The sequence below is a fragment of the Chenopodium album genome, chromosome 17 (assembly GCF_948465745.1).
Source record: "Chenopodium album chromosome 17, dcCheAlbu1.1, whole genome shotgun sequence".
Classification (NCBI taxonomy): domain Eukaryota; kingdom Viridiplantae; phylum Streptophyta; class Magnoliopsida; order Caryophyllales; family Amaranthaceae; genus Chenopodium; species Chenopodium album.
This window is the reverse complement of record NC_137850.1, coordinates 24962874-24986305: the sequence shown is the minus strand read 5'-3', so window position 1 is coordinate 24986305 and position 23432 is coordinate 24962874. Positions and strand designations below refer to the sequence as shown.

At 33.7% G+C, this 23432-nt stretch overlaps 1 protein-coding gene across 4 annotated transcripts in view; it reads right to left on the bottom strand.

Annotated features, from left to right (window-relative positions):
• The window catches only part of LOC145587703 (transmembrane E3 ubiquitin-protein ligase FLY1-like), a 29201-nt gene extending 6000 nt beyond the window's left edge, over nt 1-23201 (bottom strand). For 2 of the 4 annotated variants that reach the window (XR_014101376.1, XM_081644404.1), the window contains exons 1-10: nt 22587-23201; nt 17316-17388; nt 16074-16201; nt 9439-9554; nt 9193-9253; nt 8262-8328; nt 8082-8159; nt 4043-4200; nt 3884-3943; nt 3680-3773 (exon numbers count right to left, since the gene is read on the bottom strand). Coding sequence is in view for 3 of the 4 variants with exons in the window: in XM_081644404.1 (XP_081500530.1) it covers nt 3680-3773; nt 3884-3943; nt 4043-4200; nt 8082-8159; nt 8262-8328; nt 9193-9253; nt 9439-9554; nt 16074-16201; nt 17316-17388; nt 22587-22754 (1003 nt within the window). In the remaining variant the exon portion in view is untranslated. The remainder of the gene's footprint in view (nt 1-3679; nt 3774-3883; nt 3944-4042; nt 4201-8081; nt 8160-8261; nt 8329-9192; nt 9254-9438; nt 9555-16073; nt 16202-17315; nt 17389-22586) is intronic. The other 2 variants (XM_081644403.1, XM_081644405.1) reach the window with 2 other exon arrangements.
• Between the last annotated feature and the right edge of the window lie 231 nt (nt 23202-23432).

The window sequence follows — 23432 nt, the reverse complement described above, 5'->3', positions numbered from 1 at the left end:
AACAAAGTTTGCCCAAACCTCTCATAAATGTGCCCACACTCATTTCATAAGAACCAAAGAGCCAGATCCCAAATTAGGTTCGTCCAAACTAGTTAAAAATTCGTCCAAACCAGCCCTTGATTCAAGCACACTTCTTTAAAGCCTTGGAATTTGGGGGTTTTGCCTAACCAACCAAACCAAAAAAAATTTAAAATTAGCTGGGTGTACAATGTTTTATTGTGAATTAATTGTAAAGTTACCCTAATATGATCAAAAGTTACCCAAATATTCATAAAAGATAACTAAATTTTTATTGATTAAGTTTCCCTCTTTACAGGAGAAAAAATAAATCCGAGTGTGTTAAGGTTAGTATATCATCCTTATACTCCCTCCGTTACGAGTTACATGCAACAAAGGACACTTTTGCGGTTCCCAAGTCAAAAGATGTTAAACATAGTTAATGAAAAATAAGGGCATATACTTAAGCATTAATCCAACCCAAAAAATAAAAAAAATAAAAAAATCAAAATTCACACCACCACAAACCGTCAACCCAACACCATGAATTCATGAACTACCACCACCTATTACCACCACCTATCACCACCACCTAGCAGCACGAAACCACCCAGCAGCGCGAACCCACCACCATCACAAGATTCGAACCCACCACAAGATAGATTCGAACCCACCACCACAAGATTCGAACCACAATCCACCACCACCAGATTCGAACCACAATCCACCACCACCAAATTCGAACCCACTAACCACCACCGCCAGATTAGAACCCACAAACCACCACCCACGAACACAAAACACTACAAACCACAACCCACGAACCCAAATTCAAACCCATAATCTAATACCCACCACCCACAAACCCAGATTCAAACCCACAACCCACAAACCCAGAATTCTAACCCACGAACTAGCGAACCCACGAAGCCAGCAAACCCACAGATTTGGAAAACTATGAGAATGGGGTTAGAGGAGAGAAAAAAAATAATGGGGATGAGGAAGAAGATGAATAAATTTAATGATGATGATGATGAAATTTAACGATGAAGGTGGTTGAGAACTTGGGATGATGATGAATATAGATGGAGGATGAATGATTTTGGTGGAAATGATTAAGTTAATCAATGTTTAGGTTTAATTTAATAAAATAAAATCAGTAGTTTAATTAGGATGTTTAAAAAAAATTAAGGGTAATTTGATCAATTTACACAAAACAACTTATCAAAAAAGGAAAGAAAAAAGTTTGTTACAAGTAATGTGTACCAGCTATTTTTAGTAATTGTTGCGAGTAATTCGTAACGGAGGGAGTAATACTTATCCCGCGGTCTATTTAAATTTAAACTATCAGGTTTAAAGTTACCCTAAATTTTTTTAAACATTACCCTAAGTTTGTTTAACTTTTACCTTAAAATTGTTCAATGTACACTACAATAAAGTTATTGTACACCTGTTACACACAAAAACTTTTGAACGTACAAACCCATGGTTCACTAGATTTTAACCCTAAATTCGGTAAAACCTCCCTCTGTTCATACAAACTTTCTACCGAGATAATTAAACTTTACAGGATACCGCTTAAACCTTATGACTTCCCTTGTAATAAAGTTTTTTGGATCTTTATTAGTTGTTAGATTAATTTTGCCACATCGCTTGACATGAGCCACAATAATTGAGAGTATTACTAGGATTGGTGACCTCTTCAAAGACCTCATGTTGATTCATGTACCCGACCCCACTTATTGGATTAAGGCTTTCAAGCAGAAAAAGAAGAGAAGTTAGAGAAATAAAATTAAATAAGGCTACTTTTGAATACCATAAGATTAATGAAACTTCTTTAGTAACCCCTAGGGGTGAACATGGTCTGGTTTGGTGCGGTTTGAGTCTAAACCAAACCAAACCGTAAACTAACCCCCCCCCCCCCCCCTCTTTTTTTTTCTTTTCTCATTTAGGCAAATGGAATTAAATAATTTTAATGATTGTTCTACTCCATATACTTTAAAGAGTAATCACGTGGGATCTACTTAGATTTGTCTCGAATTTTAATTTTCAAGTATATCTATCAACTATAACTAAAACAAAACATTGTTGACATCATTACCCTCAAACTATCCTACGTGTCATTCTCACATTAACAATATTCACTCCAATTCTTTGTGTGATGTCATCAATTATTAATGATTTTTTTTAATTTAATTTTTAATCTACACTTTTGACTTCAATGTATAAGTGTCTATATAAAAATTCCAAGTTTCTCTCCTAAATTATAGTTTCACATACTTAATTTGTTAAACGTTTGATCGGGGATTCAAATTTTTCTTTTTCTTTTCTTAAGTGTAAATTATTTTTTATATCTAATTCTAATCTTCATATACATTGTAATGCAACAGAACTTATATAACAAGAAATATTAATTCTAATAGTGCATCGCACGGGGAAAACCTAGTAAATTTTTATTACAAAAAATCCCAATTTTGCCCAATTTACTTTTAATAATCCAATTTTACATTATTATCTAATAATGCAAACATTTAAGGGTTTGCTTTGTTTGGGGTTTGACAAATTGATGGTCGGTTTAATGGGCTACCTTGTCACGTGTCGCTTTATAGTTGGTCTAATTGTTTTTTTTTTCCTCTCCTCCCCTTCCTCATGGCAGCCATGGTCACCTCTCTCTCCTTCTCTTCCATGGCAGTCATGGCTGCCTACCTCCTTACCGCCACCCCCGAAACCGCCCCAAACCCCTTTCCCTCCTGAAGCCACCCCCTTCCCCAACCCAGAAACCACCCCAAACCCTTTCCCCCACCCCTAAAACGGCAAAACACCTCCCTTTATTTCCCTCACCCCCCTGGCCCCCTCAAACCACCCCTCCCTTGTCCCTTCCCCCCGAAACCACCCTACTGCCAATCAATGGAAGGACAGCTCAAAATGACCTTCATTGGAGGTGAAATCCATCCCCCCCCCCCCCCCAACCCCACCCCCACCCTCCCAAAAAAAAAAAAAAAAAAAAAAAAAAAAGAGGAAGAGTGGTGGGATGGGGGAAGAGGTGAAATTTTTATATAAACAAAATTTCACCTCTTCGATTTCTTAATCATAATTCATATAAAATCTAGTCAGTTCCTCTATAGTCTCCATTTTCAATCCGTATTAAACTTGTTAGAATAAATTATTAGATAATTTGTTTGACTTCTAGTTGTTTGTACAATAGATGATAATCTGTATGTCATGCCTCTACTATCCCATTATCCCCTATTGGTTGATATAAGTTTCACATACCCTGAGCTAATCTAAACTTAGCATGGCTGCACCTGATTCTTTATCGGATGAGCTATTTTCAAGTTGAAAACAATACACTTTCAGAATACCTAACATACTACTACAGCTCCCTATTTGTTTAAGCTTAGAAGAACAGGTAAATGAATCAAACAAATAAAGAAAAAAGTCCTTTTACTCTACAGTCCTCCACATTCCAGAAATCCCGAATGAGCTATTTTCAAGGTGAAAACAACACAATTTCAGAATACCTAACAGACTACTACAGCTCCATATTTGTTTAAGCTTATAAGAACAGGTAAATGACTCAAACGAATAAATAAAAAAATCCTTTTACTCTACAGTCCTCCACATTCCAGAAATCACAAGCACCTCATTAAGCACTGCTATGATTAAGTGGAAATTAACTTACCTACTAGTATTCCAGCTGTCAGGTGTAGAAGACAGAAATAAGCATCCATAATAGCCTGTTGACCAATCATTAATATAGAAACTTTGGCAGCTCCCTGACAAGATCAATTATGACGTTTTACTCAAAGAGCTGGCACACATCAACTCACAGTTGCGAAAGTAAAATTAAAAAAAATAATAATAATAAATAAAAAATCGATCTTACAGATTGGGTATTGCTATGCTCCATTTGTCTAATCAGTAAAAGAACTTGGAGAAAAGACACCTGACGCATGATATAGTCAAGGGAACCAAACCATACAAGTGAAAATAATAGATGCAGGGCACAGACAGATGACAAGAAAATCAAATTAAACAAGGATACAAAGGTAACCATCAGTGTATAGTTGACAGCTTTGTTGTAATAAACCTCTACATTAACAGAGGTAGCATTCAGCAATAATGAAGAAAAGCAGTCTCCATCTTCGTCTGCTGATGGAGATTCCATTAATCCCTCTATATGATACCGATCATGATCTCCATCTACAAGTAGACACCAAAAAATTCAGAAGCTCCATAAAGGTGACATCAACAATATCTAAACTGTACACATAGGACTATAATTAACCCCTAGTGGACACCGTTAACAACAGAAGACCTAGAGAGAGAAAGAAAGTTAAGATGACATGCAAAACAAAATCATAATAATGAGGGCCACTACACATGCATTTGCAGGACAGTAGAAAGCTCATTCGTCTGGTCTAAAAATAAAAACAATCAACATGGTGACACAATTATTAGAGTAGAAGAATTTTAACAACAAATAGTAGGAAGAGTGAAAGAAACACCAATTTGAATTTTTAGAAAGATGCACATCTTGATTCAAACTATTAGTTTTATAATTCAGATATCATCATACTTCGAGCTTTACATTGTGAAAAAACGTCAATAAATGAATCAGATAAATCAAATAATACCACCATTTCATTAAGATGTTAACACTCTCCAGTCTCCACTTTAGTCTATTTCTTAAGGAAATTTTATCAGAAAAATCCTTAAGCAACTTTTTTGTCAGCAAAACCTTTTAAATGTTTTTGACAAGCTAAAACCTGATTCCAATTTTTTTTTGATAAAGACCACCAGCCCCAGCTTTCCGACGTTAACTGTGTCTTTGTTGCGTTGAATCACCATTTCTGGTGTTAGAAGTCAACCAACCCCAATTTTTGTTTCTTATTTCCACCCCCTTCCCCCCCCCCCCCTCTCTTCTCTATTCCTCCCACTCATTTAAACTCGTCACCATTTCATCAAATATCCATCATCTCTCATTCAAAGTGTCATTGATTTCGAGCAAGTAAGTTCCTTTATTTTATTTTATTTTTAAATTAAAGTCTTTCCTAATTGAATTCGACCAAAGTGATTGTTAATGTCTTGTGTAATTTATGCATAGTTCATTGAGTTTAATGTTTTTAAAAATTTGGGTCTCTTACCAAAAGGAAAAAAAAAAAAAAAAAAAAATTGCGATAATGACAATTGATTTTGTGAATCATGCAACAATCGTGGTTCCATTTAAGTACTTGAGATGTGAGTTGCGGTGATCCTGAGAGGACTTCATGGACCCATGGCACCATGGTAGAATAGGCTGCAGATGAGAAAGAGTAATAGGGAAAAGGTGGGGATTAGAAAAAAAAGGGGTTGAGAATAAGAAGAAAAAATGGCATGTGTCCTTAGGGGTGTCCGTTCGGTTTTCGGTTTGAATTTAGCCCAAATCCGATCCAATCCGAAATATAATTCGGTTTTCAATTTTCTAATCCGGTCCGAATTTCTCTCCCAATCCAATCCGAATTAAAATTTGGTTATTTGGATCCGATCTGAAAATCCGAATTATAATACAATATTTTTTAGCGCCTAATGCGATATAAAAATAAAGCTTTAATATAATTACAAGTCTTCAAAATCATTATTAAAATAAATAGTTCAATATCAAGCCATTAATTAATTAATACAAAGTCTCTCTAATATATTTTATGTAGTAGTAAGTATTAGAGCTAAACTTCAAAAATTAAAGAAATACATATTTATACAAGCTTAATTTTACAATTCGGTTTTCAGTTTGCATTGAATTCAATTAGAGTCAATCCGATCCAATCCGAAAATTCAAATTTTCAAAAAAATTCAATCCGATCCGATCCGAATTGATAATTCGGTTTGGATTGGATTGAATTTCGGTTTTAATCCGAATAATGGACACCCCTATGTGTCCTAGACATGGGGAGTTATCGCAGGATTTAAGCAAGTAAATGTCGAAAAGTTAGGGTTGGTTGTCTTCAACAAAATAAATTTTGAATCGTCTTTTTTCCAATAAAAATGTTGCTTTAAAAGGTTTTTATAGACAAAATTTCCATTTTATAGAGTTGTTTCTAACACTTTCACTTTATTCCAAATATTTTGGAAATGTTTTTTATTATTATTATTTTTTTTGATAAATATATTCCCAAGCCTACCACAACTTACGCACTTACACACAAACTACCTCAAAATCTTCTTTTCAAGTAATTATCAATTAGGTTTCATCTAACTCCCTCCGTCCCCAAAAAATTCAGAAACAGATTGAGAGAGAAAGTAGGTATGAGTACAACCAAAAAAATTTGTACCCAACATTTCTTGCCAAAAATTGGGTGTACGCAACGAGTGTGGGGACATATTGGGGACTGCTAAATTGCCTAAATATTTTTATGGTCGTCCACCTTCACAAACTTGAAAATTCATCCCAAAACAAAATAAAGGAAAACATTACTTGGCAGTGGCGGATCCGGGGGTACACAGAGGTACAGCTGTACCCCCATTCTGGAAAAATAAATAAATAAATAAAAAATAAAAAACTGATAACAAAAGAGACAGCCTATCTACAATATTGGGTCTCTTAGGTATTGTTAAGTAATTGGCTAAAGCAACAAATCAGCCTTGCCTTATTTGTGTTTAATTCAAAGAGACCGCCTGTTTAAAAAAATGGTCTCTTAGGTTTTATTTTTAATCTTTACACGTCAGGTTAGTACTTTTCGATCAAAGAGAGCTGTTTTCACAAATAACTGGTCTCTTACGTAGTCTCTTTTTTTATACCAACAAACACATTTAGTACTCAATTATAATTTATAGGCCTTGCAGATTGAAATGCTATATTATCTCAAAATTTAGTTACGAAAAAATTATTGTATGCACTCCATATTTTATTTTGTAATTTTATTTTATTATTTCTTTATTATCAAACTTAATTTTGTACCCTCATTCCCCAGATCCTAGATCTGCCACTGTTACGACATATCTAGGGCAAGGCAATATTCGTTCCACATAGCTTCTTTCTCCAAAATAAGAGAGTGTTCCAAAGTAGGGTTTGAAAAGAAAAAGTAAGAAAGAGTGTGTTGTAAGTAGGATTTTATAAGAAAAAGTAAGAACATGTAGGATGTGAGATTTGTGTAAGAAAAAGTTTTCCTAAACAAAACAAAGCAAAAGTGTAACCAACAAAAGGAACGGACAAAAGTAGAACACATAACATAACACCAATGGAAAATCAACAAAAAGCTTAGAGAGAGAGGAGAGAGAGATGATATCACTTAAATCCTTATATTATTAAAAAATAGAAAATAAAAATAAAATCTTAGAACCAAAAGTATTTAAATGTAAACAAAAGAGGAAAAAAAAAACAAAAACTTTTTTGTTTGGTTAATTAATCATAAAAAATATACTTCCTTTGTTTCTTTTATTTGCAACACAACCATTGGGCATGCTTTTTTAGGAGATGATTAAAGTATGTAAATAAGTGACTTTATCATAATATTTTAACATTGAGAATAGAGAAGGGTTAGGAACTACGTGTCTAAATTATTTTGATTGATTTGTCCGTTTACATAACCTAATCTCTTCCTCAAAGTGCATGCAATGAAGGTGTGTTGCATTGTTGCAGAGGAAGTAGATGACACTAATGAAACATCAGGGCGTCAATGCGAATAGAACTTGAATATAAATGCTCATACGTTTAGAATTCACTATATAGCCTCAACATTTTAGCCTACATCTGAATTATCTTACATGAAGTCAAATGATGTTAATAACTTAAGGTTGTTTAGATCCAAAGCTCCTAATTTCATATGATACTTCTTAATAGTTTTTGCTTTATTCACGTACAAAAACTATCATGAGTATTACAAGGGTTCCAATACTGAGGAATATATGTACATGTCATCTTAAATATGGTGGTTGAAAAATCTAATTATTTGGCGAAATAGCAATTACAATTAACAATCGCAACTGGTGAACCTATAAGAGAAAGAACACAGCTAAGTGGTTTCCATATTAAACAGAAAAGGACAGAAGAATAAAGAAAGATAAACAAATATTGAAAAGAAAGATGTCTAAAATAAATCAGATACCATTTTGCAAGGAAGCAACACGTGAAACTTGAGCTGCAATTTCAATATTGCAGTGTTTCTCTATGTCATGAACTTGAGCTGCAAAGAGGAAATGAACATACACAATCAAAATATCAACAAGTGTCAATATGCATACGGCCATACACAACATAAGTGATAAATAAAAGAAAGGCTAATTACATTTTTTTCTTCTCCAAATTTTATCATGTGGTGAATCTTGAAATACTTGTGAGGAGAAAACTCCAAGCTGCTCAACATTTAAACAAAAAAAAAATGTTCAGTTCTGATAAAAACAACCTTACCCCAATAGACAGCAATCAATAGAAGCAGTGGCAACAACAACAATTGCCACTCAACATTAATAATGTTGTTAACAATTCTAGTCATCCATTACCAAACGCAATAACTCAAACATAGGGTTCTCACTTGGTAAATCTAAAAGCCCTTTGGAAAATAAGGTTTTGTTCACTTCACCTTATTATTGCTGAACTAAAATTATTTTTACTAAAATTAAACTATTTTTCCTTAATTTATATTTCATATTATTTTTACTGATTAAAACTTATTTTTAATGATTCTCGATTATATTTGTTCTTTAAAGTTACTAATTTTTACTGATCAAAACATATTTTTACTAAACTGAACTTACTTTTGCTGAATTTGATTTATTTTTACTGAACTTAAATTATTTTTACAGAATATGATATTGAATGAGGTGAGAGAGCTAGGCCTAAGTTAAAAACTCCACCAAGGATAGGACAAAAAATGATATAATTTTTTATACACAAGCAAAAAACACAGTTGCACACTTTATGGCAAAACAAGTTTTTAGATATTCAAGTTTGCAAAGAATTTTGTACATCAAATTTAAATTTCAGAAACTCCTGAATCAGAAATTTATCCCTTCCATCATACAAATATTCCCACAAGATACATGAGCCTAGATAAGATCCACCTTTCAGCTTTAAGAATATGAAACTCCCGACAAAAGCAAAGGCAAGATCCCTAAAAAGGCCATATCTGACAATCAAAATCTAGCCACTCATCCCAAATAAAAAATATGAAACAAAAACAATGAGATTGTAAATTTAGAGAAAGGATATGAAGGTACCAAATGATATGGATTAGATAACAGGTAGTCTTCTTCTGGACCAAACTCACCATCTTTTCCACTGCACAAGAAACCGTTAGAATTTTTTTTAAGGTTACAAGACCCATGGGATTCTATTCTTTTTACAGTTATACATCCACAATATATATCAGTGGTGGAGCTGAGAGAAAAGCATGTCCGTCCAAATTGATCTCTGAAGTGTATTCACATAGAATATACAGATCCAGTAACAGCATAGATAGATACCTGTTCGCCACCATTCTTAGTTGCCTAAATGGCCAGATATATACACCTTCTACCCGAATTTGAGCACTACCTCCTTCATGATCATCATCAAAAGCGTCATGAAATATAATAACTCCCTGCAAATAGAGTTAAGGCTTGAGTAATCAGCAAAATGATGACAAGTAGAAGATTGTAAAAACATTCACAAAAAATCATTATACCATCTCATATCCAGAACTTTAGAGGATTGATCAGCTCCTACTGTTTTCTATAGCTTATGGTTAAATGCATTTCTGTAAGGGGGAACTAAACATGTAAAGAAAAAAAAAAAGTGCAGCACTAATATACTTCCTCCGTTCACTTTTTGTTACAACATTTTGACTAAAAGTGCGTGAGCTTTTTATCAAACTGTTGTAGCTAAATGTGCAAGGAAGAGGTTATAATTTTTCTTTGAACATCAAAAAAACATTGTGAATTAAATTTGTAGAAATAGTAAGGAACAAGACCTCCAACAATTAAAGTAAAACAGCCACTATCAAGTATCCAGTTAACATACTAACTAGGGAAGTAAAACCTCTGACAACAAGGAGTTAATAAGAACATTGTGTTAAACCCCCTCCCCCACCATTCAGCCACCCCTGTTGGCGCCTAACCCAGCCTCCCTTGCCGGCCCGACACCCCTCCTCCACCCCTGCCGTCGCCCCTTCTCTCTACTAGCCAGTCTCTCTCTCTCTCCGCTGCATCACTCTCCTACTGCTCATCAGTAACTCCTCCTACCTTCAATGGCGTTGGCATCAGCAGCGGTGATGTCGAAAGATAGTAACTTCCGGGAGGAGTCGAAGGACCAATTAGCCAATTTGACCACTGAAGACATCGTTAGAGCTTCTCGCATTCTCAATCACAAGATTCGCATCCTTAAGGTTTTCTTTTTTTTTCGTTTTCTCTGTTTTTAGCTTGACAATAGCAGAATTTCGATTTAGGGTTTGAAGCTTTGTGAATTGGTTAATGACGAACTTGATGCGTTTAATTGATCTTTTGTTAAACATAAATAGAAGAACCATTTTGAAGAAAACAATATAATCACTCCATCCTTTTATGTTCTACTCACTTAACGTAAATACGCAACTAAAAAAAATATTGTTAGAGGTGAGTGTGTTTATAATAGAGTAAGAGAGAATATAAAAAGATAGGGAAGATGTAAGAATTAGGTGAACAAAATAATAAAGAGTGTGGAAAAGTGTAATTATTGTGAGCTATGTTACATTGACACGGGTACGGGTATCCGATATTGGTACGGATCCGAGTGTCCGATACGTCATTTTCAAAAATTTAGGACACAGGGACACCGCCTTAACTTTGAACTCGGGTACGGCAATATAAGGAAAAAAAAAAGGATAATTGTGGCAAGTTCCCATAAAAATGTTAACAAGTTTTTATGTATTAGACTATATGGTGTAGTACTATTTACCCAATCCAGAAATGTACTGCACAAATTTAATAAAAAAAATATAAAGTACTCTTATTTACTGTGCAAGCTTTAAAAAGTATAGATTATAATTTCTCAAAAAAAAAGAGAAAATGAAGTGTGGGGTAGCGTGTAGCAGTACTTGTCGGTCTTTCTTCAAAAGAAAAGTAATACTTGTCAGTCTATATTTCTCTCTCCAGCCATAAGCCATTTATTTTTTATTTCTCTCTCCTCTCTCCTCTATATTGTTGATTCATCTTCTCACCATTTTTAAAGCTCCAAAGAGCTTGAAGCCATGAACTCGCCAAAGCTTAAAGTTAATAGTCTGAATTTCTGAGATTTAATTACGGCCGTACCCGAGAGTAAGATGACGTATCCGGAACGGATTTCATACCCGGATCCGTGTCGGGTCGTACCGACCTGGGTATGACGGTAATTTTTCCGTGTCCGAGTAACACAGATTGTAAGGTGTAAGGGGTAAAACAATAAAAGGGATAACCCTAAAATAGAGTAAGCAAAGTGTTTAGAGCAAAAAAGAAACATTGACCAAAATGGAAATTGAGTAGAAGTGTAGAAAAATAGAGAGCGGAAGGATTACTTTAAATACATATATTCATTGCAATTTAATTTTTTATTTTTGTCAACTAGGGCCCAATTTTTTTTATCTCAACCATACGCCTCCGAAATGCCTGGTAATGGCCAAGGAATATAACAATCTTGTCATAAAAGTTAATGATAGTAGGTGTGGGAAAAAGAGATAAATACAATGAAAGATTGAGAAAAAAGTCCCCCCCCCCCTTCCTTCTTTTAGCATAAAGGAATCATCCATTGGAATAGGCACATAAACCCTAAAGCATCAGCAAGCAATCTACTATTTATGCATTACATCAGCAAAGTAAGAAAAATTACAAGTTAGCTGGGTTTAAAATCAGCATTAAAGCTTTGAGTTTCACTAACTCACACTTAAATCCATAACAAATGGCTGGCGCCTATGAAATCCAGTAGTTTGTTGCGTGTACAAGTCGCCAGAATAAGTAACAGAGAAGGAATAACAGATGAAAGCGAGAACAATTTCTCACTTCACAAGGAAAGAGCCAGGACTTCAAAAATTGTGCACATTTCTTAAGAATAACCCAAACAACAGTTACACTGTTATACTATATAGAGCAAGGGGGAAAAAATATCATTATTTTTCCTGTCATCATTCACCTGTTAACTATTCACAAAGTGATTTAGACTGTATCCCATATGCACATAATCACTAATTGAAGTATGCAGATTTAATTTTTCAATTTCACAGGCTCACATGTTCATGAGGTCCATTAGATGAAACAAACGTGTTCATCAGGTGTACATTTACAAACACGTTTACAAAAATGTCAGCTTCATTAGGTAAAACCTTCAATTTTATCAACAAATAAGTGCAAGAATACTAAGGCCCCGTTCTTTAGAGTTGCTCTGCTCTGCTTTGCTCTGCTGAAATCTGCTCTGCTTTGCTCTGCTCTGCTTCAATCTGCTCTGCTCTGCCCTGCTCTGCTTAAAATTAATACTTAATATTGAATTATTATAAAAATAATGTATATTTAATAATAATAATAATAATAAATAATTAATACTTAATGATAATAATAATTAATATTTAATAATAATAATAAATAAATAATATTTAATAATAATAATAAATATTTAAAAATAATAATATATAACTAATATTTAATAATAATAATATATAAATAATATTTAATAATAATAATAAATATTTAATAATAATATATAATTAATATTTAATAATAATAATATATAAATAATATTTAATAATAATAATAAATATTTAATAATAATATATAATTAATATTTAATAATAATAATATATAAATAATATTTAATAATAATAATAAATATTTAATAATAATATATAATTAATATTTAATAATAATAATATATAAATAATATTTAATAATAATAATAATAAATATTTAATAATAATAATAATTAATATTTAATAATAATAATATTAATAATAATATAATTAATATTTAATAATAATAATATTAATAATAACATAATTAATATTTGATAATAATAATATTAATAATAATAATATAATTAATATTTAATAATATAAATATTATTAATTATAATTAATATTTAATAATAAAATTTAGTAGTAGTAGTAGTAGTAGCAGCAGCAATAATAATTGTAGTAATAATAATAATAATAATAATAGTAATAGTAATAATAATAATAATAATAGTAATAGTAAAAATAATAATAATAATAATAGTAATAATAATATTAGTAATTATAATAATATTAGTAATAATAATATTAATATTAATGAAATCTGCTGTGCTCGGCTCGGCTCTGCTTTGCTCTGCTTCAATCTGCTCTGCTCTGCTGAAATCTGCTCTGCTCTGCCCTGCCAGAAGCTCAAAAGAACAGGGCCTAAAACTGCATCCAAGTGCTAAAGTACGTGATACAGCAATTGCTAAAGATCATCGCAATTTGAGGACGGGCTCCAGGATGGCCATGCTATACCATGAAAAATGTACCATCAACCTAAAGCTGATACTCCCTCAGTCCTACTTTAATCTTCACCCTTCCCTGTTACATCTGTCCCAATTTTATTTCATGGACCAATTACTATTTTATTACCTCTTTGCACCCACTACCAAAAGTTAGGGTCTCACACCTCATGGAATTAGAAATCAGTTGTTTCATTGCAGAACGGCTATTAATCATGGATCTTGGATTTGACAGTACACAAAAATCTCACAATATAACACCGCGCAGAGATTAGTGTAAAGATTAAATTCAGATGGAGGGAGTAGTTGTTGGTCCAAGATGAATTTGCATGTAACTAAAGCCACGTTCAACTTGAAGTTACTCTATGACAATAACAAGGTAACAATTGACATTTAGAGGGTATCTAAAAATGATAGGGAAGGAACTGAGAAGCAGAAAGTTGCATGAGCAGATGAATTTGGAGTATAATTTTTGTACCAGAACAGGTTTTGCTGGTTGGTTAATGGCTTTGTTGCCTACAGTCAGACTGCATAAAAAGGAATATGTCCTGAGAAAATATCTAATTTAGGGAAGGGTGGAGGAGACCCACCAGGCCACCATAACTTGTTCTATCATTTCTGTGAATGCTACTTCAATTCTTTCAGCCTGGTAATTTTTCGTATCTTTCCAGAGTAAACAATTCCTTTGTATCTCTCCTATCGATTAAAAAGGAAAGCACCTTTCACCTCTTAGCCCATAAAGATGCCAACAAAATCACCCTAACCTCAAAATCTCAGGATATGCAGCTACTCCCTTAAAAAAATTATGACCATTCCTCTCCAGCCAAATACTCCACAGAATTGCCATCATACCTCCAAAGCAATTTCTTCTCTTTCTCCCTTCCAAGTTCCAATTCCCACAAACAAAACTTGTGGTCATTCTATAACAATATAAGAAAAATCCAATTTCTCCATATGCAAAAAAAAAAAAGAGATTTCTTTCAAAGATTGCTCAAACTAACTAATACTTCCTTTGTTTCTTTATACTTGCAACACACACTTTTTCACGGTATCAATAACATTTTACTAAAAGACACACCAGCAATGACATGTGTCATCTCCTGGTGTCTTTAGTTATTTTTCTTTTTTTATTTAAAAAAATCTACGAGAATTATTTAAGGTAACAAATCATTGACAAAAATAATATTATGTTTCATACAAATCCCATATTAGTAATTATTATATTTAAAATAAAAAGATTTCACAAATCTTTCTAAAAAAAATAAGCAACTATAAACCATAATATTATATTCTTAAAATACTTTGTAACATGTTTTACAACAAGAAAAAAGATTGCACAGATTTTTTGCCCAATTTGTTCTATTTATGTATTAGATGTTACAATTAAAAAATGCAAGTACCAAATCAGATTAACCTATCATATACTTTAATTATTCCTCGACTAATTTAATTATGATTATAATACTTATCAATCAATAAAGTATAACTATATATAACTATAAATCACCGTGCATGGCACGGGATCTAACCTAATTTAAGAAAAGTGGGGCTCATATGATTTAATTCAATTAAAATGAGGGTGAGAGATGGTTATGAGAATAATTTAGTGGGCCATGAGATTAAATTAAAGGAAATAGTATAACTTTTAACAAAAAAAAAACTTTCTAATTTTAGTGGGTTGCAAGCATTATGACATTTCCATTTTAGGGAAGTGTTGCAAGCATAAAGAAACGGAGAAAGTATAAGAAACTTAAGCTTAAAATACAAAGTCGAAAGATGGACCAATATAACAAAAAAATGGCTTAAGGAGCATCAAAGGCAATAGGGATTTCCCTGCACCCTTGGCGTGCCTAAGTGTGCCTAATGCACTTGAATCTGGGATCACTTAATTATCAATGAAAGTAATTATGGAAAATCATTTGCACGTCTCTAGCTAAGCCTCAGACACACCTCATCAAATTCACCACGCCTACACTTGAAAAGGTGCATGGCCTTAACCGTCTAGCGCCTAGGCAAGCCTATTTGTACATTGGCATGAACACTTATTCAAGCTGTAGCACTTTTTCTTGGAATCTTGAGGTAAATTCAGAAACGACGAAAAGAAAGTAAAAGAAGAAGCTTCTCTGTGGCAGTTGCAAATTGCAACACCTGATTACATATGGCAAGCAAGTAATGGTGCTCTTTGGAGCCATAAAGTACCCACATTGAACAAAATATACAACTATACTTGTTAAAACTTAATAATGCCAAGGAAAGTTACAGCTAAAGGAGTGGTTTATTTCATCGAAGTAAATTTTAGTGTAGATAGGACTGATGTCATAGGGCAATGAGTCCTAAGATTCATTGATTGTAGTTTTGGAAACTTGAGTTGTTAATTTGATCACAGCCATATAGCTTTTACACTTGCTCATCAAATACTTCCTCAATTCTTTTAATTATTACTCATGTGCAACACCTAGGGGATGCGCGGAATTTTAGGAATCCATGTGATGAGGAAAGAGATGGAGAGAAAGAAATGAACCTGCGCTAATGAAAGTAAGAGAGAGGTAAAGGGTAATCATACGCAAAGAAAGAAACATGGCAACAAATATTAAACTTCTATAAAAGAAACATGTTACAAGATTAAAAGCACAGGGAAGTTAAAAAAAATGGTCAGATTTTTTACCTGAACATAATGTACACCAGTTATTTTTGTTGGGGTACTCATCAACTCAATTACAGAGTTTCCATCTGATCTCTTAAAATCTGGAAATCTAGATGAGAAATTTGCAGACTCCAAAAAATTCCAAGTACCTGAATGCCAGAAGAGCATCACGTATGTCAAACACACCAAAAAAAAAAAAAAAAAAAAAAGGGAAGAAGGAAAAAGAATGATGAAAAATCCACTTGTTTAGTCTGCACAAGGGCTAGTCACATCATAACTGATACTCTTGTAGAAAGTAATGTCCGATATGCTTTTTTCAGAAAACACTGTACTACTTTCTTGTAATCCCAACATTAAAATAATGAACATATACAAGTTCTATCTTTACATTTAATTTCCAAGCTCCCTAATCCACCGAGTGTCCCAACCCCCATGTGTAATTTCAAACAACATAGCAGTTGGCAATTTATTTAAATAGAAGCTGATACAAAATGCAGTATGCAGAACGCTGTCTCTAGGGAATTCAGAAGAATATAATGGGGGAAGGAGGCGGGTGGCTAGCGTTAATGAATGTAATTTGAAATGTAAACAATAAAATTGAAGCATTGAATAGCTGAGATCTAAAAATTTTTAATTGCAAAACAAAATTTATATCCCAAAATTCAAGTATACTAAAACTTAACCACTGAAAAATAAGGCCCCATTCACTTCATCTTATTTTTGCTGAACTTACTGAACTGAAATTATTTTTGCTAAAGTGAAATTAATTTTACTGAATTGAAATTATTTTTGCTAAATTGAAATTACTTTTACTGATTTTCTATTATATTTCTTCTTTAAGTTTACTGAAATTATTTTTACTAATTGAAATTATTTTTGCTGAATTGAAATTAATTTTACTGAATATCATTTTAATATTATATTATTTTTTTAAGGTGAAGTGAATAGGGCCTAAGACTACCAAAGATAGAATATGCAGATGGAGCTTAATGACAAATTTACGTTGCTAAACACTAAATTTGCAATTAAGTCCAATTAAGTGGGGCTTTCGCAACAGAGGAAGCGGTCAGAAAGGGAAACATTCCACAAATGGGGATGAAAGAAATGGGTCGCAATTCAAGGATCTGAGCCACATTCCAAGTTACGTTGGTATATATAAAACAAGTACTAAAAATACGAGTATGCATAAGAGGAAATTGCTTATTAGACAAGGGAATACAATTAAAAACCACTTGACTCGTATTTGAGTGGAATATTACGAACCTTTGTAGGTTCCACTAATGTTCCAGCTAGAAAAGGGTGCCATATTGCTGTCTTCTTTTTTGACAAAGAGCCACTGAAAAAGTAACATCGACAATCAATAGTAAAACACATGATTAGAGACGCACAGCAGAACTTTCTAATTAGGAATGTAAAGGTGTGACCGTGTGAGGCTGCATAAGCATAAATTGGCAGCACGTAAACAAACTACAGTAACCAATAAAATTTACAAAAGCATTAGCTGCTTTCTAAGATTTTAATTAGAGTAGTGCAGCAGAACTTTCTAGTCAGAAATGTTAAGGTATGAAGCCGCATAAGCATAAATTGTCTGCACACAAGCAAACTACAGTAAGCAATAAAGTGTATAAAAGCTAGCTAGCTTGCTTTCTATAACTTTTACTAGAGTAGCAGATTGAAAATCGAAGGCAGCATAGCCAATACCAGTAATTGATCTCTAAAAACATCTCGGCTGCTCAAATATATCCTGTTTAAAAAGCTACATTACTCAGACATGGGTATATAGATCCAAATATCAGACTCAATTACATAACGAAGATTTCTCCATTTTCTTGGCCAAATTGAAATGTCAACAGACCATACCCATGTGTAAGGAAGCAGGAAGGTCAAACCTTTTTGTCCAACGACTCCACGAGCCTACTATACAAAAACCAAGCCCTTCTTATTAAAACTTACATTTATTCTAACATTACTATCTTTACAAAAATATTTTGATGTTTCTTTAACGGAGATTAAAATGCACCTCATATACAAAAAGTCACCTTGCGCCTTACACCTAGGGCCCTAGGCTCCTAGGATCCTTTGCGCCTGGTACTAAACATTTATTCCTCTGGATAAATCCAAATCTCAACTGCATCAAATGTAGCAAAGTATCTTAATAGTCAATAATTATTGCCAAGGCATGATCTTACTGTGTGTCCTGAGCTCTAACCCGTCTTATTTATTGGATAGATTAAATTGTACACACTCAAACAAATGGATTATCCCCCCGCTGAAGAGTTACAATAATAGACAACTTATTTATCATAGGAACTCTAATTAAGTGTTTTATCTCCCTAACACAATTCAAACAAATGGAACATCCCTATATCAGAGATTCCTCACCTGAAGATTAACAGAAATAGACCATGTATTTATTATGGGAACTCCAATCAAATGTATTATCTTCCCTAAATAGATCATCTCTATTTCTACTCTCTAAACCCCTTCCAGATTGAAAATACCTTCTTAGACTTTAAGTCTGCCAAAGTTTGTCAATTTTTCTAACACTTGCAAGCCATATAATGCCTCATATAACCAAATAACATGAACTACTAATCCACTTTACCCAACTTATGAAAGTCAAGCTGAGATGTGTGAAGGCACTACTGCTAAAGTCATTAGAAAGTCTTAGGTGAGACATATTTAATGATGCGAATTGAGATTTGATGGTGCAGTGGGCACTATATGGCAAGCTGAGCCAGTAGGGCTGTGCACCGGTCCAAAACCGGACCGGACCGGGACTGGAATGGACCGGAACCCGGAATCGATTTTTTTTGGGGACCGGGACTGGACCAAAATCAACCGGTCCGGTCCGGTTTTGGACCAGAATGGACCGGTTACATTATTTTTTTATTTTTTTTTCATTTTAGTATCTTAAATATATACATACATTTTTAACGTCTTGTTTTTGTTTGAGTGCTTTCCTATTTTGCACCTAGAATTTATAAATTACAAGTTTTGTACCTAAATTTTTTAGAAATTTAAACATAAAATTTAAAATTTTCACCCAAAAAATTACAAAAATACACTTTCCGGTCCATTCCGATCCGGACCGGAATATTCCGGCTTTTACCCGGACCGGACCTGAAACCCGGAATCCCCAATTTGTGAGGACCGAAGACCGGATCGGAATCAACCGGTCCGGTCCGGTCCAATTCCGGTCCGTTCCCGGTCGGTTTTCCGGTCCATTTCTGCACACCCTTAGGCACATGAAGACGAGTGGCTGCATACCACATTAATATCATTTGATTCATGTCGCAACTAGGTTTTACCTCACAAATTATTATTATTATTTTCTAGAAAGTGCTCTTTACTTCAAACACGCTGCACCTCACTCTAGTGCTTTTTGCCAAGGCTTTAGGACCTGAGAACAGTGGTGGCTTTCAGTATAGCTAGATGGAAGAGCTTGTCTGAACATCAAAGAATATAGAAGTTCTCGGTTTACCTCAAATTAAGAAATATAGCTAAATGAAAGAGCTTGTTTGACAAAAGCAGTCATTCATGTAACATATTTTGTGACTCACCATTAGAGAATATGATGGCAAAAAATGGCGTGACTGGAAATGTTGATGTGACAAGTCAAGCTACACATGGTAATACCTAACCATCGAAGTGCGTTCAAAAGCTTAATTTCCACCAAAAAATTTAATTGTTCATAGTGGGAAATTTCTAATGTATAACTAAGATACATCTAATGCCAAACTTGAAATAAATCATTTTTCACCAAAAAGTAAAAAAGGAAAACAGCCATTAGAATGACACACATTTCAATAAAAAAGATCTGTAAGATGCGATTTTGACATCAATGCACGAATCATGTAATATACGATATTCATCTTGATACATACTTGTAGATACCTAAAATGTCTCCCCAAAACCAAACCCGATGATGAATAACCTTTCACCGCATTATTAGTCGAGTTGAGTATTTAACCTTTGGAGTGCTTAAATCCATATTCATTCCCAAACCAATTCAATTCCTAACTCATTTCCCTAAACCATAACTTACTTTTCGTGTCCACATCACAAAACCGAGAGAAACTAATTTTGTGGCCCTATAATTTTGATCTAATTATTATTTGGTTGGATAGGCCTTGAAATAAGCTTTCCAACAATATATCATAAGCCCAGTTCCGATTTATAACGAAGAAAATATGAGCAAAATACAAAACTCGGCCCAAAACCAACACTTTTTCACTAAAACGGCCATATCTTAAAATCTACAAATGATTTTGATTTGATTCCAATTGGGTTGGAAAGTAGACTTGATAAGCTTTCCAATGATATATTATATGCCTTATTCCGAGCTACGGATCAAAAGTTATAGTAGTTTTAAAAACGCATAAAAAACTGGAATTACCACACAGCTAAAATGCAGCGTCGCGGCAAAAGATGACGTGGCACGGTGCATATTGCCGTGACACGGTTACTGTGTCACGGTGCTTTTTTCGTGTATTTTTCGCGTTTTTCTCACACGTTTATGAATTTGGACGCATTTCGGGAAAAGCAGTGCACCATGACAGGGCGCCACGTGCTACGTCCATCAGCTTCTGCCGTGTCACGGGAATTTTTTGTATTTTATCCGCGTAAAAGCTGCACGCGTTTTATCATTTTAAGGCAGCTATTGCACTGTGACGCGGTAATCTATACCGTGTCACGGCACTTTTTGCCGTGTCACGGTGCCCCAAATTAGGGTTTTATCTTTTTAGGGTTCTGTGTGTTCCCTCAGCTCATTTCCTCTATAAATATAGACCTGATTTCTGCAGTTTCGGGGCCCCAAATCATTCTTTCTTCCTCTCTTGTACACTAAAAAAATCATTCTCTTCTCTCTCTCTCATACTCTAAGCCTTAAACCTATATTCCTAATTACATCATTCTTTCCTTAAACACTCCAAGGAGTCCATACAATAATACAACACCTGATGTTCTGTCCTTAAACCAAGGAGTGAAAGGTAGAATTAACTGAGGGTTTGGACCAAATCAACTCTACTTTTTATTTAATTTAATTGTTTCAATTTGATTTATATTTTTGTTGAAATTACTAACAATTTATTCATGATGTGACAATTTTAAGAAACGCGCGTAATGTGAGTAATTAATTAATTAATTACTTATTTTATTTTTATATTGCTAGTATCATGATTAGGTTAATTTGTATTTGATTTGACTAACAATTTATTGTTAAATTGCTTCCGATATTAATGTTTATTCTGTTATATTATTGATCACCATATTGCATGTTTAAAGAGAATATGTAATTGAAAATCACGCCTAATAAGATAATTTGGACAACTGGTTTAGATTCCTTTTTAATCTTGTTATTAATTGAATTGATCACAATATTTTAGAATTATATGTTGCATTAATATTCAACCAATTTAGCATAATAATAGTTTGGAGCAAATTGAATCTTTGCTTGCATGCCTTTGAGATCGCAAGAATCACTTTTCACTATAAGAATCGAGTAAAGGCCAATAGGGGCGAATGTGACTCCATGACTTACTTCGTACCATCATCCCCGATCCTCCATTCGTGGTTCCGAACCATATAGAGTTAGTAATCTCATGAATTATGAATGGGATGTAACCTTCACGAGTCAACCGTTGTTGCCTATCGTTGTCCCTTTATCGTGGTTGCCTTAAATGATCCGTCAACAGTTTACAAGTTCCTTAAAAACTTGTTGGCGGCTCCTTACTTTATTTGTCCCTAATCGTATACGTCAATTCCCACTTCCTATGAATGCCAAGCATATTCACAACATGCTTAATGTAGGCGCACTTCAAACATTGCCTACAATACTCATCCTATATTTTTGTTTCTACTCACTTTAAATTGTAGTCTCTATTCATTTTGTTCTACTCACTTACCCCTTATCCATCTTACCCCCATTGCCCCACAATAATCACTCTTTTTCACAAAGTCTCTCTTACTTTATTCATCTTTTTCTTACGCCCACCCACCCACCTTTTACATTCTCTCTATCACATTATCCTACTTCATTTTACACTCACTCGCTCTTTCTTCAATATTTTCATATAATGTGCATATACAATAACTAAGTAGAACATAGAAAAGAACGGAGGGTGTATGGTATGTAATCCATTGTACACAACATGCAGATTACTACAAACCATATTCATCATATTACTAGTATTATACTATATGTAATAGCGAAATGCGAAAATATGGTTTCCTCAGATATACTTAGACACACCCCCATTCATAACATACAAGTATATTGCAATGGCAACCAACTTGAAGTTTAGTCAGGAAGTAAGACTAAATAATCATTAGTCCATAACATAATAAGCGTTGGTTTAACACCATAAGACATACTAATTTGCTTATAAAGTTATAAACACAATGAAAATTTAAGCAAATTTGCTTACTTTCACTGAAAATAATATATGATATTATTTGATATGACAATAACATTCACATAATTTCAAACAAGTACTTCTATGAAATTCAAAAACTGAACTATGTAAGACTAACCTCATCTCCCCAAGACCTGGCTCGTTCTCTCAAGGGTCTCAAACTCGTAGCCGGTCCAAAAAGCGAAAAAATCACTAATAATCCCAATAAAACTTTGGCAACAAACCCTAATTTCCACTTTCTTCGAAAACCCAACATACCCAATTCGAAATTCAAGCATTCCGCCATGAAATTGGTCTTCAGAATCGGAAAATCGGAACGATTCCGACTGCCCAACTCGGCTGCTGATTACAAAAAATGAAGCAAAAGGGAGAACAACCCATAAAGCAAAATGAATAATATTGCTTAAAAATGGAGTCAACTAACCGAAACCATAGAAAAAGACGTGCGATTTCGAGAGCTCAACTAACGAATTTCAGCAATCAGCTATGAATTAATTTAATATATTAATTAAAGGATAAACAAATGATCCGACAAGGAGAGGAAACTTCACCGGTAGGTTGAGGTTGAACTGTAAACTAAAGGAAAAATGATTCAAGTGTGGGATAATTTGGTGAAATTATGAAGAATCTTAAAACTAAGGTGATGTTTTGTTTAGCTGGTGGGAGTGGATGTTGCTGGTTTGCGTTGGGTTGTTGTTTAAATAGGTGTCCAGAGTATGGGAGAGAGAAGAGGAAAGAATGGAGGAGGTCAACTGGATTATAAAAGTCTTACTTGACGGTATAAGCTTAAATCGTGCATCAAAAAAATTACAAATTCTAAAATAGACTTGGTCTACAATTAATTTATTACCGCCGTCACGTGAGTGCTTCCTTCAGGCAATTAGTTTTAGTTGTTTCCTTCTCTTCGTTTTTTTTGGCTCTACCTATTTTTTCTATGCTCCATTTTCTCTCTCTTCTCATTTGC